We start from the raw sequence: 19,357 nt of genomic DNA, 5'->3' as shown, positions 1-19,357 counted from the left end.
CTGTTGCACGTTACTCCAAGTATAAAGCACAACTAAAACATAACATAATACAGTGGTCATGTCTAAAACATTTGTCTTACCATATTCATTGTACCAATCAGAGCATTTAATAAATTGAAGTGACCAATCAACTAGTTTCCTGTCTCGAACATAAAGCTAAGACACTGTGTTTTCGTCAAGATACATGTCTTGAGTTTTTTTACATTCACCCCCTTAAACACACTCTAAGACACAACTTAAGATACCTATTGTACATGCCCTAACAAGAAAACTAATTAAAACCAGGTCTTGATTTCTGTGCCCAGTCCATACGGCCAAAATAGTTGTTCCTGCTCAACCTGCCTCTAGGACACTATTTGCATCAGGTCATGGGAGGGCCAAAATAGTTGTTCCTGTCCTGCTCAACCTGCCTCTAGGGCACTATTTGCATCAGGTCAGTGTGCCTTAATGGGAGATTCAGACAGCGAAACAACAGGATAGGTGGATGAGTTAGGTCTAACCGAGAGTCTATGCGGCATCCAAAAGGCCCATCTTTAGCCTCTGTTAGCTTCAATTAACGGGTTTATGTGCAAAATAAAAAATAGCTTGCAAGTGTTCTTTGTTTATGTGTAAAATTGAAGGGTCTTTTTAGGAATGTGCATAATTGAAGGAAGCTCTTTGCCTCTTTGATGTGTGCTCCCCTATGTAATCAATACTTTTTCGCAAAAAAAGGTATTAATAAGATGAATGTAGAATGTCCTCAAAGTGTCTTAGAGTAGAGCGCTCCAACACTTCATTTTGTAGCCACCGATTTTTTCTCATTTGCTTATAAGAGCTTCGAGAATATGGGTTTAGAAAAATTAATGTTCACCCCGTTATAATTGTAAGTCAAACTTTTCTAATTTTAGCAAAGTAGAGAAAAATGTACCGACACATACATCATCATATAGTTTTATTAAAATTTCCTTGAAATACATCTTGATAGCGCATCAATTTAAGCTTGTAGATATTAATGCATTTTCTAAAAGTTTGGTCACAACAGATAAGCAACAAAGTGAATAGCACAAACGAGCACATGAAATGGCATGCGTTCAGAAGAACCTGTGTCAATATATATATTTCGGCAAATCTAGGTTCAAATAAACATATCACCCCATCCTTATGTTAACATGAAAAACACACTGATGATGCTAGATTATCCATCGCCGCACTTCAACAACAAAGTCCAGTGCATTTCCCAGGCACAGGAACACGAGCAAAAAGGGGAGGCTCTAGAAGCCCATGGTCCAATACGACCAAAAACTATTACAGCAACTGGAAATTTCACAGCTAACATTTTCCACTGGAGTTAAAAAACTTGTCCATAACCAAAATTGCCTTCACAATTTCAAAAATGCACATTTCCACATGCTCCAGGGCATAACAGAGATACCAAATGTGAAAGGATCAATCATCGTCTTTCTTCTTCGGCTTACGGTAGGTTTCCTCGATGTGCTTTGCCAGAAAAACATATGTGTTGAATAGCTTCTTGACGTTCGGAACGTTGTAGTTCTGAGCTATATAGACACCACATCCCATTCCCACCAAGAGAGTGAAGCTGCCCCTGAATAACCCCATCGCAGCAAAACCTGGTACCAAGATTAAAACAGCTATGTTCAGCCAAAAACATGATTCCAATGCAAAACATAGATGACTACAAGAAAGCGTTGGGATCATAAGCATGAGCACCACATTGGTTGTCGAAAGTATCACAAAAAGGTATTGCTGTCCAGAATGGCAAGCTGTTGAAGATATCATGGTGACAGTTATAGTGACTCCAACCAAACTAGCAACATAGCACATCCAGACTTAACCTAAGTTTAGCTTCAATGAAACACAAAACTATACCAGCAAGCACTAATTTCAATGAAACGCAAAACTATACCTGCAAGCAAAATGTGAGGCAGGTAATACATGAAACTAAGCTGAGTAGATCTGATGGCTAAGCAGATAAATTTCATGGGATTATGAACTAACTTTTTAGGAATAGATTATGTACCCTGTGGCACCACTGGAACTGTTCATTTATCAAGACAACAACTACACACAGCTCTCCTGCGTATTCAAGGGGGAAAAAATCAAGACAACTAATATTGCTTGGCATTTGGCAATCCTATGATAAATTAGTGGCTTAATCCTTTCCTAGTTTAACATCTAAACACTGATAAATTTTCAAAGCTTAATAAGCATACCATCTCACGTGGAAACAAATACATAGTCGGATATTTAAGCAAAGTGGCTGATCTAAGTAAATATTATGGAGTTATCTGAGAGAACAAGCTCAATGGAAGATTGGAGGGTAGCAGGTCTACCAGAGCTAATGGGTAAGTAATCCAACCGATAAATGGTTAAGGTGAAGTGAATTGTAGGTAATAAGGTAAATACAGCAAGAAATCTCTCTGCAAGACCTCTGGCGGACAAATTACAGCTGTAAGTCTGCTTATACTATTTGTTGAGAGAATATCCAGGAGGTTCACCACTTTCTATAGCTACAAAATGATGAAGAAACACTGGAGCTGGATTACAGGTACTGAAACTTATCATGGAAAGGAAGCATCATACTAGCTCTACAAAAATTGGACATCCAACCCATAAACACTTTGGATTACAGAAGTAAAATAACAGTGATGAACCCCATCAGACATCAAAAGAAAAGAAAACATGATGCTGGTGACCAAATCAAACGGATGCATTTCAAAAGTGGATTGACAGTAAATGAATCCATCCATGACTAAAAAGAATACCCCTTCCAATAAGTGACACACTTTTTGCATTGAGCGTGAAAAAGGCTCCATTGCTCACAGTAAATGCCCAGAAGAAATTAAACCAAAGTGACACCAATCCTATTAGTTAAGGCTTGTTTCCAGCAAAAGAAAGCACTACGAATGAATCTCCAGCCTTGCTGAGCCAATCAATGGATGAAGAAGAGTTTGAGGTGGTGCTATGTTGGAAGCCTGAAAGGGCACAGAATGCTTTTCGGCAGCACATGTGAAGATAAAGTGATTAGAGACTACCAAGCAGAGCTTGATAATGGGGTATCCAGGAATAGAGATTGAGATGCAGCACATATTTGTGACTAAATAAATCTTCTTTACTTAGCTCACAGTTCATCTACTGTCACCATGGATAAATGTGAAACAGATGGAAACTACCGATCATGGTGGAGTTTGATTTCAAATGTTGGAATCCTAAATGAGCAGCATCAAAGTCCATAAATATCCGTGATTTGTAATCCTGATAAAAGAATTACATGCTATGACTTTAACACAGATGCTTTCTGTTATGGTGGGTAAAACATATGAAAGGCGGCCCAAGCAGCCCATAGGCCAGGCCACGCCATGAGATCAAGATTAAAGGGATAAGGATAAGTTTGTTTAGATTAGATATCAAAGGAGAAATAGTAGGAGTTTGTTAGAGAATAAATAGGGGCGGCAGCAGTTTATGTGCGCCTGTACTGGACTATATAAAGTCCTTAGTTTGTACCTAGGAGGATTAGCAAAGATCAATCTAAGAAGAGTATTGCTCCTCGCCACATTCTGTCTCAGCCGTGTGCCAGCACGGCTCCCTCTCGCCCTCAATCCTCAAGGCCTCACCCTACTACCCACTCATACAACCTCAGAAGTCGAGATCATTACAATCTGGTATCAGATATGTCAGGTCACGATGAGGAAGATAGCACGGCAGCCACTGCCCTCCAGCCGTCCCTGGCGTCCATCGCCGCGACCCTAGGTGAAGTTCAACGTCAGCTCTGCGACTTTGCCCAGCAGATGTCCTCCATCTCCTCCCGTGTTGCGGTCGTCGAGGCATGTCCATCTGCATCCACGCCAGCCACCCCGCAGGACATTCCCTATGGCCTGCCGGGATATGGCGGCATCCCCAAGGTACCGGTGAACACCAATCCTTTGCCGGTCACGACACATCCTAACCCCACAGCCCCCCTTCCAATCCATCGTCTACCCCTTCCTCATTCCCCATCACCACTACCATCATTCCCCCACCACCACCGGAATATTCAGGAGCACCATTCTCGCAACCAGCGACGAGTGTTCCTCGCTTTCATCGACTGGAGTTTTCATTGTTTGATGGTAAAGAAGACCCCATTGGATGGATCAACAGATGCGAGCAATTCTTTGAAGGACAGCGTACGCTGGAAGAAGAGAAGGTGTGGCTTGCCTCATATCACATGACGGGAGTCGCTCGGACTTGGTACTGTCAACTCCAGCGCGACGAGCCACCATTGTCATGGAATTCTTTCAAGCAGTCCTGCCAGCAACGGTTTGGTCCTCCGATGCGCAGCAACCCTCTCGGTGAATTGGCCCGGCTTCCCTTCCGGACAACCGTAGAAGACTACCAGGAAAGGTTTTGGGACCTTCTTGCCCACACGGCGCCCCTCACCCAGGAACAAAAAGTCCAGCTATTCACTGCAGGCCTCCCAGAACGCATCAAAATTGATGTCGAGTTGATGGCACCAGGGGACCTTAATCACGCATTAAGCTTGGCGCGCGCATATGAACGGCGTTCTCAAGTGCTTGATGGCAACGTCATAGCAGCACCCACCAAGCCAATGAGACCGCCCCAACGACCATCAGTTCCAATCCCAGCAACACAACCAACAGTGCCAGCCACAGGCAATGCAGCGCAGCAGCGACCATTCAAGAAGCTCACAACTGGAGAGATGGCAGAACGCCGAAAGCTAGGGCTTTGTTACAACTGTGATGAACAATATGTTCGCGGCCATCGGTGCCCCCGGTTATTCTATTTGGAAGTAGCTGACTTCGAAGAGGATACTGCCACAGAGGAAGTTGATGAGGAGCCAGAACCAGTTATCTCTCTACATGCTCTGACAGGCATCAGATCAGAGGACACCATGCAGATTCAAGTAAAAATAAATGATAAATTGCTCACTGCATTACTGGATACAGGCTCCACACACAATTTTGTCAACCTCAACACAGCCTTGTCATTGCAATTGAAAGTCTGCTCAAGCCGAGGTCGGGTAGCTGTAGCAAATGGCGACAAGATCGACTGTCATGGTCTTGCCAACAGTCTCAGACTATGTGTGGGTCCAGATATTTTCACCATGGATGCTTATGCTATTCCACTGGATTCCTTTGACATCATCTTAGGGGTTCAGTTCCTGCGCACTCTTGGTCCCATCCTTTGGGACTTAGCCAACATGAGCATGGCGTTCTGGAAGAATGGTTACCAAGTTTTGTGGAAAGGGTTGAATTCTACTCGCAGCATGATGCACAGGCCACTTTCAGCACGTGTTTCAACATCAAACCCGACACCAATGATGGACTCCCTAGTCCAGCAATTTGATGATGTTTTCTCATCCCCAACGGGTCTCCCTCCAGCACGACCATGTGACCACCGCATCCACCTGATGCCAGGCACAGCACCAGTGGCGGTACGTCCTTATAGATACCCTCAGCTGCAGAAAGATGAACTGGAGGCGCAGTGTGCAGCAATGCTGAAACAGGGAACAATCCGACATAGTACATCAGCCTTCTCCGCTCCAGTCCTATTGGTTAAGAAGGCAGATAATTCTTGGCGCTTCTGCATCGACTACAGAGCCCTTAATGAGCGCACAGTGAAAGACAATTACCCTATACCAGTAGTTGATGAGCTCCTTGATGAACTCAACGGGGCCAAGTTCTTCACCAAACTAGATCTGCGCTCAGGATACCATCAGGTACGGGTTCATTCGGAGGATATTCATAAGACAGCCTTTCGGACACACCACGGCCATTTTGAATTCCTGGTCATGCCATTTGGACTTTCAAATGCGCCAGCAACCTTCCAAGCCCTTATGAATGAAGTCCTGGGGTCGTACCTCCGTCGTTGTGTATTGGTATTTTTTGATGATATCCTCATCTACAGTGCATCTTGGTCTGAACACCTTCGACATGTCAAGGCGGTACTCGAAACATTGCGCAGTAACCAGCTTTTTGTTAAACAGTCCAAGTGTTCCTTTGGAGCCACCTCAGTTGCTTACTTGGGTCATGTGATTTCAGCAGACGGGGTAGCCATGGACAATAGCAAAGTGGAAGCGGTCTACTCATGGCCGGTTCCCCAATCAACACGTGGATTACGTGGCTTCTTGGGATTGGCAGGCTACTACAGAAAATTCATCAAAGATTTTGGGTCTATTGCAGCACCATTAACAGCACTACTAAAGAAAGAAGGTTTCAAGTGGGGTTTGGCTGCTGACACAACATTCCAGGAACTCAAAAAGGCTCTTTCTACAGCCCCAGTGTTGCAGCTGCCCAACTTCGATCAAATGTTCATTGTGGACTGTGATGCTTCTGGTTCTGGATTTGGGGCGGTCCTGCATCAAGGATCTGGGCCCCTGGCATTCTTTAGTAGGCCGTTTGCAGCCCGTCATGTCAAGCTCGCAGCTTATGAACGTGAACTCATTGGTCTCGTTCAGGCAGTTCGTCACTGGCGACCATATCTCTGGGGTCGTCGATTCACAGTGCGCACAGATCACTTCAGTCTAAAATTCATGCTCGACCAGAGATTGTCAACAGTGCCTCAGCATCAGTGGATCAGCAAACTATTTGGGTTTGACTTTATCGTGGAATACAGAGCAGGCCGATTCAACACAGTGGCAGATGCCTTGTCACGAAGGCAGACTACCGACGGCATGATTGCCACGTTGTCTAGCCCCACCTTCCATTTGTATGAAGAGTTGCGTCAGGAGTGCACCTCTAACCAAGACTGTCAACGCATTTGTACTCAAATCAAAGACGGCACCCTCACTGAACCATGGCGGATGGTTGATGGGCTCATTCTGCATGGCCGACAAATCTTTGTGCCGCCAAATTCATCCCTGCTGCCGGCCATACTCGGTACAGCCCACTCGGCTGGTCATGGTGGAATCCAGAAAACATTACACCGACTACGGGCCGATTTTTTTGTTCCCAAAGATAGAGCCTTGGTAAGGGATTGGGTTAGGGCATGTTCAGTCTGCCAACAAAACAAAACTGAAGCTCTCCACCCAGCTGGGCTGCTGCAACCTCTTGAGGTACCCTCCCAGATTTGGTCAGACATATCCATGGACTTCATAGAAGGGCTTCCAAAGGTGCATGGCAAATCAGTTATCTTGACAATAGTAGATCGATTTTCCAAATACTCGCACTTCATTGCCTTAAGCCACCCCTATACAGCAACAAGTGTAGCCCGAGCTTTCTTTGAAGGGGTGGTTCGCCTTCACGGTTTTCCCCAGTCTATTGTCAGTGACTGTGACCCCGTCTTCACTGGGAACGTTTGGCGAGAACTGTTCAAACTATCAGGTGTCAAACTTCGGATGAGTACAGCCTTCCATCCACAAACAGATGGCCAATCAGAAGTTGTTAATAAAACCATCGCAATGTACCTCCGGTGCATCACAGGAGACCGTCCACGGGCATGGGTTGAGTGGCTACCATGGGCAGAATACTGCTACAACACAGCTTATCACTCAGCATTGCACACTACCCCATTTCGAGTGGTTTATGGCAGGGATCCTCCTCCAGTGCTTACCTACCAGCCGGGCTCAACAGCAAACCAGACAGTTGATGAAATGCTTAGTGAACGTGATCTATTCCTTAGTGAAGTTCGAGACAGGCTGCTGCAAGCACAAGAACATGCTCGGCGATTCTATGATGCACATCATCGAGACTTGGAGTTCTCAGTGGACGACTGGGTTTGGCTCCGCCTGCTCAACCGTCAAGCTCAGTCCCTGGTGCGCCGACCCAAAGGCAAGTTGGGACCTCGCTATGCTGGACCCTTCCGTATCACGGAACGAATCGGCAAGGTCGCCTACCGCCTGGAACTCCCAACGGGAGCACGCATCCATGACGTCTTTCACGTTGGTCTCCTCAAACCATACAGAGGCGTCCCACCAGTGCTACCTCCTGCTCTTCCAGCAATGGAGAATGGTCGACTGCTGCCCTCACCAGAGAAGGTGCTCAAAGCAAGAATACAACGAGGTGTCTGGCATGTTCAGGTACAATGGAGTGGAACACAGCAGACAGAAGCTACTTGGGAGCCATTGCAACAGTTCACGTCTTCCTACCCCCATTTTCAGCTCGAGGACGAGCTGTTCTCGGAGAAGGGGAGAGATGTTATGGTGGGTAAAACATATGAAAGGCGGCCCAAGCAGCCCATAGGCCAGGCCACGCCATGAGATCAAGATTAAAGGGATAAGGATAAGTTTGTTTAGATTAGATATCAAAGGAGAAATAGTAGGAGTTTGTTAGAGAATAAATAGGGGCGGCAGCAGTTTATGTGCGCCTGTACTGGACTATATAAAGTCCTTAGTTTGTACCTAGGAGGATTAGCAAAGATCAATCTAAGAAGAGTATTGCTCCTCGCCACATTCTGTCTCAGCCGTGTGCCAGCACGGCTCCCTCTCGCCCTCAATCCTCAAGGCCTCGCCCTACTACCCACTCATACAACCTCAGAAGTCGAGATCATTACACTTTCTACCACCATAACAACAATCAGTCTAAACTTGGCTCCACAAAAGCAGATGCCTAGAAGTAAGAACCCAAAATTAAAATAAACACGGACAAATTCACAAAGCAAAGCGCTAAAAAGTTCCTACACTTTCAGTCTTCAGGACAGGTGAACAGTGCGCAAACATGTGCTGCTTCAGAATGGCACCAGATAATTATGAAAAACGGCAACACCATCTCTAGATCCCTACCAAACCGAAATAATTGGACTCTTTATCGTCTCACCTCCTCTTCTGCTAGATTCAGGAGCAGGCCCGGTATATTAGAACATGGGTGTACACAACTACACATGTACAGCAGTTTTTTTTTTGTTGCAGACACTCGATGTAGCATTGTGATTGGTTCGCATCCAAATAAAGATAGCTTAGATCAGGGTTTTGGGGTGCCCGGTACTGCGCTCCGCGCAGCAGGAAGCGAAGGGAAGGAGCGGGCATCAGGGACGGATCAAATAATACACATGTACACCCAATGATTTTTTTTTCTTCCAAAAAAACATATTGAGTAGGCATAATACATGCACACACTTATACTGCACCTGTGATTAGATCAGACCCGAATATAGCAAGCTTAACTTAGGGTTTGGGTGCCCAGTTTTGCACAGAAGAAAGGGACGAGAGAGGGGCGGGCATACCTGGTGTGGTGGCTCGTGGGTACTAGTCGCCGGCAAAGGGTACGACGAAGACCTGGGCGGCGGCGGCCCCCCAGGGCGTGTTCAGTCGGACGAATCGAGCCGTTTGCGACCATATCCACGGGATTACTCATACCCACCCACGACTATACCCATGGGTAAAATTTTGTACCCATGCCCATACATGTCGGCCAAATCGAGCCGTTTGCGACCATAGCCGCGGGGATTACTCATACCCACCCACGACTATACCCGCAGGTAAAATTTTGTACACGCACGTACCACGATTACAGTTTTTACATGTACAAACAGTGAGCGGGTCATGAACCGTACCAGTCAATCAGTAAACTGAAGCTAGATTCCTTCAGACAAGACCAGAGATCACTACTACTGCTGCTACAAAAAGAATGTTTCCATCTTCTTATTGTTACCAGAACGCTGCAACACTCGTAGTAATCTACCAAGAACCAAGGCAGCGACCTAAGCTATCAAACAGCAGCACACCGACATGTACAAGATCATAACAATCGTCATCAGTTCATCACACAAGAAGCAGGTGAATCGGGGCAAGGGATTCGGATTTGGTTTATGACATATTAGTAGTAGCAGCAGCAGCACGCATTGATACATACAGTTGAGTCGAGGCAGCAGACAGGGGACGGAGGTGGGCGGCGCCGGATGTCCTGGATTCCAGGCGGTGGAGGTGGGCGGCGCCGGAGGGCCTGGGGCGCCGCGTGTTAGCACAACTGCACAAGATGAACTTGGGGGAGAAGATGGGGGGAGAGAATGGAGTCTGGTTACGTACTCGAAATATTCTAATATATTGAAATAGATACATTCTATAAAATTTAGGACACTAACAAAAAAAGCTCTAAGGTCTCGTTTATTTCCTTTCATTTTGAGGAATTGAAATCTTACTAATGGAATAAACTATTTTTTTAGAATGTAACTTTCCACCACTTTCTAAAGTTATCATATAAGATTATTTTAAATTCATAAGATGAGAGAGAAAATTGATTATATAGATTTACATGTTATTTTTCCGATGTACAACTTATAGCACACTCTTCTACTTGCTTTCTATAACATAAATGTAGTAAATAACTATCTCTCTCATATAAATTAGGATAATATACAAATATATTACATATATAAATATATGAACTTAATTAGTTTTGCCTAAATTATACTAGTCGGTTGCCCGTGCGTTGCAACGGCTTACAACAATACCCACATAAACTATCGTTCAAAAAAAATTCAAGATTTTTTATTGATTGTCTCCGCTCTCTGTATAATATATTTTTTGATTTGGCTAACTGATGTTATTGTTTACTCCATGCAAATATGTCTTGGTACAACACGGGCAATGAAGTAAGCGATTATAAGAGAGTTCACAACGATTGACTGAATAAACAGAGATTATAAAATGATATAATTTCATCATACAGAACCAAATAAGAGAAAGTTTGTGAGATCAAGTTTATAAAATAAGTCCCATGAAGTCAAACTTATAAAAAAGATAGATCAAAATATGGAGTGATTGCTAAAGTCAGGCATCAATAAAAACTAATACGCTCCATATAAATTACGCTACTTCGTAGCAATTACTAACGTTTAAAACCAACAAATAACTTTTCATTTTGTTGTTAGTGTGACAAATCATTGTTGCTCCATCCAATTCAGCAACCTCAAACACAATATAGTCCATTACGCCAATGTGGTCTCAGAAACGATCTAATGCTTGCAAGAGCAAAGAACGTCGTGCCATGCTTTGGTTGTAACCTCGGCCCGTAGTGCTGGCCCAGCCCGACACGATTATTTTTTTATTTTACAAAAAAACGTATATACCTATATACAATTTATATTCAATATTAAAAACATCTTAGCGTGATGTTCTACTGGTTAGACAGTTTCACCCAGTGTCTCCCGTCCTTCTCCCATCAGGGCATGGGTTCGAACCCCACCTCCTGCACCGTTTTTTAACATTTTACGCTGATTTAATTAAATAGATCGACGGGCTGGTCCGACAAAGTTAGCAGGCCGACATGACATGCTTGTGCAAGAAAAGTTTTGTGAAGCATCCGTTCGTTTAGATCTAGATATGAGACAATCCAATAAGATACAATATATTTGTGTCACTTCAGAAGATGACTTATATTTTTTGACAACTAATATATTAAAATAGATAAATTTTATAAAATTTTGGGGCGCTAACAAAAAAACTCGAATAGCAAAGCCCCAAATTAAGTAATTACCCAAAATTTGTTAATCTACTGCGTTTGTTTGGAAAGGATAGTTTTGTGAAGTGTCCGTTCATTTAGATCTAGATATAGGGTAGCCCAATAAAATACAGTATACTTATGGCACTTCATAGGGTGACCTATATTTTTTTGATAATTTTTTTTGTAAAATATGACATTGATAGAGCATTTTTTAGCTTGGGTCCTATAATTTAATTTGGGGCATCGAGATAAGACATTGTTGCAGATGTTATTACAAAATCTTTATCCCCTTCCTTGCATCATCTCCCTCTTGACCTCTCTCAGAGAGTTCTACAACCGTACAACATACACAAATCACAAGTAGGTCTGTTACACCCAATCTAGACCAGTGTAATTTGTGTTGGGCTTTCTCACCCTACGATCTAAGCTCTTCAACATCGATGCTCGTTCTCCCGCCATCCTCGTGTCCCTAGAGAACAGTCGCTAACATCATCCCCTTGCGAGTCTGCTTGCCCCCAAGTGATGGCTCGAGGGAATTGTTGTCGAAGAGCTATGAATCCTCCCAGGTAGCCAGTGCATCATCGAAGCACGTCCATCGCACCAGTACTTGTTCCACTGGGGAGCTGCCTCACATGATGGTCCGCGTATCCAGCACCTCAACAGAAGTCTGAAGGCCAACAGAAGCAGTGGGCAAGGTGGCACTCACCGTGTGCTTAGGAGAAATGGCGCGTTTAAGTTGTGACATGTGAAAAACTGGGTGGACAGGTGAAGTAGAAGGAAGATCCAGCTTGTATGCCACGAAATCAATGCGTTGCACAATCTGAAATAGACCAAAATACTTGAAGGCGAGTATGTAGTTATTACATTGCGGGGCAATCGACGTTTAGGGCTGTATACGAAATCCCCAATAGCAAATTCGTGATTAGAACGACGCTTATTTGCTTGCTGCTTATGTGATGCTGACCGTGTAAGGAAAATGGACCCCGAGTCGTTTGGCTCAAAAAGTTTTGGTGTTTGATGATCAACATGACATGTGGACTAATATATTTACTAGTGTTTATGTTTGTAGTTCACAAGATGCTAAAGTGACTTGGACTAAGACATTGAGGAAAGCAACACCTCAAAAGAAGACATTATGAAGATCACAAGTGAAGATCAACAAGTATCAAGCAAAGTCTAAGAAACGAAGAATAGTGTTGTCACGAGCGGACTGTCCAGTCGAGGACACCGGACTGTCCGGTACCACACACTGGACTGGCCGGTGCACCAGGGAACTGTAGCCCAACGGCTAGTTCCTGGCGGCACTGGTGGAGAGAAGCCACCGGACTGTCCGATGTGACACCTGGACTGTCCGGTGTGAAAGCCTGCAGCGCCAACGGTCACCTGCGATGTCAGATCCAACGGCTAGGCGCACCGGACAGGGACACCGGACTGTCCGGTGTGCCTCAGAGAACAACAACTTTTCTCCAACGACTAGAATTGTGTTGGGGCCTATAAATACCCCCCAACTGGCCATTTCAAGGTGTGGGAGCCCAAACAATATACCAAGGCATAGTATAAACATTTCCAAGTGCTCATACACTCAAGTGCTTAATAAAATCACTCGGTGATTAGCGTAGGTGCTTTGTGAAATGCTTAAGTTAGTTAGACCGTTTTAGCGCTTGCTCTAGGTGAATCCTAGTCAGTTGAGTGAGTTTAAAAAACCCACACAACCCCTCGACTCTTGCACGAGCCGTTTGTAATTGTACCGAGTGGGGCGAGAGTCTTGCGAGACCGTGACAACCGCGTTTGTGTCACGGCCGTCACCGTGTACCGAAGGGAACGAGGCCCTCAGCGTTTCAGCCGGAAGATCATTAGTGGTGACAGCAGGGAGCGTCCGACAGGAGCCGGAAGCGAAGCACCACTTGCGCGTGGAGAAGGCTTGTGGCTCTCTACGGAGTTACTCGACCGAGGTGCTTGGCCCTCGCATGGGCTTCCCTTTGCGTAGGGGCACCAACGAGGATAAGTCAGAACCTTGTGCGGTTTGGGATACTGAAAGTCGCCTAAAGGGGGGTGAATAGGCGAAACCTGAAATCTATAAACTTAAACACGCACTGAGGCTAGGGTTAGCGTTAGGTTTAACTCAGAGTGCGGAAGATGGTTCTCCTTGCTTAGAGTTGCTCAATCAATGCGGGTGACCTTTTGGGAGCAAACTCAAATCAATATGAGCAAGGGAACTTTAGAGAGAGAGGAAAGAAGGATAACAAATCAAGTGAGAATCAATGCAAGTGGACACAATGATTTGTTTACCGAGGTTCGGTTCCAAAGAACCTAGTCCCCGTTGAGTAGGCCACAAAGACCGGGTCAATTCCAACCCTTTCCCTCTCTCAATCGGTCACACAGACCAATCGAGGCTTCTCCTTAATCACTTGGGTGACTAAGACCCCGCAAGGATCACCACACACTTAGGTGTCTCTTGCTAGCTTTACAAAGCACTTATAAGAATAAGAATTGAGAAGGAGAAAGCAATCCAAGCAACAAGAGCAACAAAAGAACACAAATGATCCTCTCACAAGCAATGATTTCAAGTCGTCCGACTAAAGTCGGGCTGGTCGGCAATTAGGACACGATTTGCTGGACGACTCGACTAGAAGACCTAGTCGTCCGACTAATCATCGACTAGGGCGACTAGTCGTCCGAGTTATGTGTTCTGGTCGTTCCGGCTAGGGTTTAGTTATTGAGCCTTTTTAGCCCATCTACAGTCTAATTTAGAGTACCCTCTCCTCTCCTGTTCTAACCTAGCCGCCAACTGTCTCCAACCTGCACGTCTCCTCTCCTCTCTTGACACCGCCCCTGCAGTCCTGAACTCCTGATTGCCGACTGCTACAACGATGGCTACAACACCCTCGTCCCCTGCCCCTTCTCCTGTAGTCCTGCTCGCCTGCTGCAGTCTCCAACCGGTGGTGGTTGCGAACCAGTGACGAGATGAGCACGTCATCTGAAGGTCCCTCCTGCTCCCCCACTTCTCCCCATAAACCCTAAATAACCCTAAACAATGAAGCAATATGTTACTTTGTTTATCCTAGTTGTTTGTTCTAATTTATATAATGTATACAAGTATATTTATATATATACCTATATAAGTATAACTACTAGTCTAGGACGACCATGGACCGACTAGGACCGACTAGGGGTCGACTAGTCATCCTAGTCGTCGCCTAATCGCGACTAGTCGCCTGGTCGGTCCCAGGGTTCGAACAGGCGACTAGGCGACTTGAAATCATTGCTCACAAGTCTCTTAAGCACTAGAGTTGATTTTGGGAGCTTGGAGTGGATTGAATGCTTTGAATGTGTCTTGGAGTGCTTGGCTTTGCTCTTGTAATGAATGTGGAGTTCAGAAAACTCGGATACCATTGAAGGAGGTGGTTGGGGGTATTTATAGCCTCCAACCACTTCCTAGTCGTTGGCTGAGTTTGCTGACGATGGGCACACCGGACAGTCCGATGGTGCACCGGACAGGTACTGTTCACTGTCCGGTGCGTGCCACGTCAGCACGCCCGTTGGGGTTTGGAGCGGACGACCATTGGAACTCTTTGTCCTGTAGCTGCACCAGATAGTCCGGTGTCGTCCGGTGTGCTCTGACTTCTGCCGCACACTGTTCTCTTTTGCAGTCGACAGTTGACGCCAGGTTACCGTTGCTTCGTTGGCTCACCGGACATGTCCAGTGCACACCGGACAGCCTGATGAATTATAGCAGAGCGCCCCTTGGAAATTCCCGAGAGTGAGCTGTTCGAGTGGAGCTCGGCCTGGTGGACCGGACACTGTCCGGTGCACACCAGGCGCTATTCGGAGCGCCATTGGCAGCACATTCTCATGTCCTTTGCTCCAAATTTGTTTGAGTCCTCAACTGAATTTCTTTCTTGGTTTGCGTTGAACCTTATTGAAAGGGAAATAGGCTTACACCTTTTCCTAAATTGATTTTGGTGGTTGAATTTCCCAACACAAATAAATAGACTAACTAGTTTGCTCTAGTCTATAAGTTTTACAGGTGCCAAAGGATCACAACAAGCCAATAAAAAGACCAAAGATGAGTTCAAACAAAGAGAGCAAAAGACAACCCAAAGGCACCCTGGTCTGGCGCACCGGACTGTCCGGTGCACCACCGGACAGTGTCCGGTGCACCAGGGCACTCGACGCTGAACTTGCTACCTTCAGAAAATGGGAGGCCGCTCCGCTATAATTCACCGGACTGTCCGGTGTCACACCGGACTGTCCGGTGTGCCAGCGGAGCAACGACTACTTCGCGCCAACGGTCGACTACAAACGCATTCAATGCACTACAGTGCGCGCCAGAGTCAGAGCAGCGACAGACGGCGCACCAGACAGTCTACAGGACCTGTCCGGTGCACAACCGGACAGCCCAGAGGCCCCACCAGTCAGAGCTCCAATGGTCAGAACCCAACGGCCGGCTGACGTGGCTGGCGCACCGGACAGTGTCCAGTGGCGCACCGGACTGTCCGGTGCGCCATGCGACAACAGCCTTCCAACGACCACTTTTGGTGGTTGGAGCTATAAATACCCCAACCACCCTACATTCAATATCATCCAAGTTTTCCACCTTCAACACATTACAAGAGCTATAGCATTCAATTCTAGACACAACCAAAGAGATCAAATCCTCTCCCAAGTCTGGAATCACTCCAAATCAAATAGTGACTAGAGAGAGCGACATTTGTGTTCATTTGAGCTCTTGCGCTTGGATTGCTTCTTTTCTTTCTCATTCTTTCTTATGATCAAACTCAATTGTAACCGAGGCATGACACACCAATTGTGTGGTGATCCTTGCGGGAACTTTGTGTTCCGTTTGATTGAGAAGAGAAACTCACTCGGTCTAAGTGACCGTTTGAGAGAGGGAAAGGGTTGAAAGAGACCTGGTCTTTGTGACCACCTCAACGGGGAGTAGGTTTGCAAGAACCGAACCTCGGTAAAACAAATCCTTGTGTCTCACGCTTCATTTGCTTACGATTTGTTTTCGCCCTCTCTCTCGGACCCGTTTATATTTCTAACTCTAACTCGGCTTGTAGTTGTGCTTAAGTTAATAAATTTCAGATTCGCCCTATTTACCCCCCCTCTAGGTGACTTTCAATTGGTATCACAGCCGGTGCTTCATTAGAGCTTAACCGCTCGAAGTGATGTCGGAAGATCACGCCAAGAAGATGGTGATCGGCGGTGAGAAGTCCGCTACAAGCCACGGGAAGGCTCCATCAAGGGAGTCCGCCAACAACAACAAGGATGGATCCCCTTCACACATTCGATCACACAAGAGTGGCGAGAACAAGAAGAAAATGAAGAAAGTGGTCTACTACGAGACCGACTCTTCCTCGCCCTCTACATCCGGATCCGACGCCGCGTTCGTCACTTCTAAGCGCCAAGAACGCAAGAAGTATAGTAAGATCCCCCTACGCTACCCTCGCATTTCCAAACGTACTCCATTACTTTCCGTCCCATTAGGCAAACCACCTATGTTTGATGGTGAAGATTATAATATGTGGAGTGATAAAATGAGGCATCATATAACCTCACTCCACACTAGCATTTGGGATGTTGTTGAGATTGGAGTACAGGTACCATCACCGGGGGATGAAGACTATGATTCGGACGAGGTCGCCCAAATCCGACACTTCAACTCTCAAGCCACCACTATACTCCTCGCCTATCTAAGTCGAGAGGAGTATAACAAGGTACAAGGATTGAAGAGCGCCAAGGAGATTTGGGACGTGCTAAAGACCGCGCACGAAGGAGACGAGGTGACCAAGATCACCAAGCAGGAGACGATTGAGGGGGAGCTCGGTCGCTTCCGTCTTCGCCAAGGGGAGGAGCCACAAGATATGTACAACCGGCTCAAGACCTTGGTGAACCAAGTGCACAACCTCGGGAGCAAAAAATGGGATGACCATGAAATGGTCAAGGTTATTCTTAGATCACTCGTTTTTCTTAACCCTACGCAAGTTCAATTAATACGTGGTGATCCTAGATATACACTAATGTCTCCCGAGGAAGCAATAGGAAAATTTGTGATTTTTGAGTTGATGATCAAAGGCTCAAAGAAAATTATCGAGCACGACGGCCCCTCCATGCCCGAAGCACAACCGGTCGCATTCAAGGCAACGGAGGAGAAGAAGGAGGAGTCTACCTCAAGTAGACTACCCATCGATGCCTCCAAGCTCGACAACGAGGAAATGGCGCTCATCATCAAGAGCTTCCGCCAAATCCTCAAGCAAAGGAGGGGAAGGATTACAAGCCCCTCTCCAAGAAAGTTTGCTATAAGTGTGGTAAGCCCGGTCATTTTATTGCAAAATGTCCACTATCTAGTGACAGTGACAGGGGCAACGACAAGAAAGGCAAGAGGAGAGAAAAGAAGAGGTACTACAAGAAGAAGGGCGGCGATGCCCATGTGTGCCGCGAGTGGGATTCCGATGAGAGCTCCTCCGACTCCTCCTCCGACGAGGACGCCGCCCACATCGCCGTCACCAAGGGACTCCTCTTCCCCAACGTCGGCCACAAGTGCCTCATGGCAAAGGACGGCAAAAGGAAGAAGGTAAAATATAGATCCTCCACTAAATATGCAACCTCTAGTGATGAGGATAATTCTAGTAATTAGGAGGATAATTTACGTACTCTCTTTGCCAACCTAAACATGCAACAAAAAGAAAAGTTAAATGAATTAATTAGTGCTATTCATGAGAAGGATGAACTCTTGGACTCCCAAGAGGACTTCCTAATTAAGGAAAACAAGAAGCATGTTAAGGTTAAAAATGCTTACCCTCTAGAAGTAGAAAAATGTGGAAAACTATCTAGTGAGCTAAGCACTTGCCATGACATTATTGCCAACCTTAGAAATGAGAATGCTAGATTAATTCCTAAGGTTGATTCAAATGTTTGTGATGATTCAAATTCCAATCTTAGAGATGATAATGTTAATTTACTTACTAAGATTGAAGAATTGAATGTTTCTCTTGCTAGCCTTAAAATTGAAAATGAAAATTTGATTGCTAAGGCTAAGGATTTAGATGTTTGCAATGTTACCATATCCAATCTTAGAAGTGAAAATGACATATTACATGCTAAGGTTGTTGAATTAAAATCTTGCAAACCCTCTACATCTACCGTTGAGCATGTTTCCATTTGTACTAGATGTAGAGACATTAATGTTGATGCTATTCATGATCACCTAGCTTTAATTAAGAAACAAAATGATCACATAGCTCAACTTAATGACAAAATTAATGAGCATGACTTAGAAAATGAAAAAATTTAATTTGATAGAAGCATGCTCTATAGTGGGAGACGCCCTGGCATCAAGGATGGAATTGGCTTCCAAAAGGGAGACAATGTCAATTTTAATGCCCCTCCTAAAAGATTGTCTAACTTTGTTAAGGGCAAGGTTCCCATGCCTCAGGATAATGAGGGTTACATTTTATACCATGTCGGTTATCCCGAGCATAAAATTAGAAGAATTCACTCTAGGAAGTCTCACTCTGGCCCTAACCATGCTTTTATGTATAAGGGTGAGACATCTAGTTCTAGGCAATCAACCAGTGCAAAATTGCCTAAGAAGAAAACTCCTATTGCATAAAATGATTCTAACATTTCATTTAAAACTTTTGATGCATCTTATGTTTTAACTAACAAATCCGGCAAAGTAGTTGCCAAGTATGTTGGGGGCAAGCACAAGGGGTCAAAGACTTGTGTTTGGGTACCCAAAGTTCTTGTATCTAATGTCAAAGGACCCAAAACCGTTTGGGTACCTAAAATCAAGAACTAAACTTGTTTTGTAGGTTTATGCATCTGGTGGCTCAAGATGGATCATCGACAGCGGGTGCACAAACCACATGACAGGGGAGAAGAAGATGTTCTCCTCCTACGAGAAAAACCAAGATCCCCAACGAGCTATCACATTCGGGGATGGAAATCAAGGTTTGGTCAAAAGGATTGGGTAAAATAGC

At 45.2% G+C, this 19,357-nt stretch overlaps 1 protein-coding gene across 1 annotated transcript; it reads right to left on the bottom strand.

Annotated features, from left to right (window-relative positions):
* Positions 1–1,190: 1,190 nt before the first annotated feature.
* On the bottom strand, positions 1,191–9,911 carry LOC100278864 (uncharacterized). Its single transcript, NM_001364503.1, has 2 exons — positions 9,783–9,911; positions 1,191–1,607 (listed from the first exon to the last, which is right to left on the bottom strand). Exon 2 carries the CDS (start codon positions 1,594–1,596, stop codon positions 1,426–1,428), a length of 171 nt encoding a protein of 56 aa, NP_001351432.1. The 5' UTR covers positions 1,597–1,607; positions 9,783–9,911; the 3' UTR covers positions 1,191–1,425.
* Between the last annotated feature and the right edge of the window lie 9,446 nt (positions 9,912–19,357).

Source organism: Zea mays, chromosome 2, assembly GCF_902167145.1.
Source record: "Zea mays cultivar B73 chromosome 2, Zm-B73-REFERENCE-NAM-5.0, whole genome shotgun sequence".
Lineage (NCBI taxonomy): Eukaryota > Viridiplantae > Streptophyta > Magnoliopsida > Poales > Poaceae > Zea > Zea mays.
Note: the sequence above shows the minus strand (reverse complement) of the source record. Positions and strands in the feature narration are given on the sequence as shown.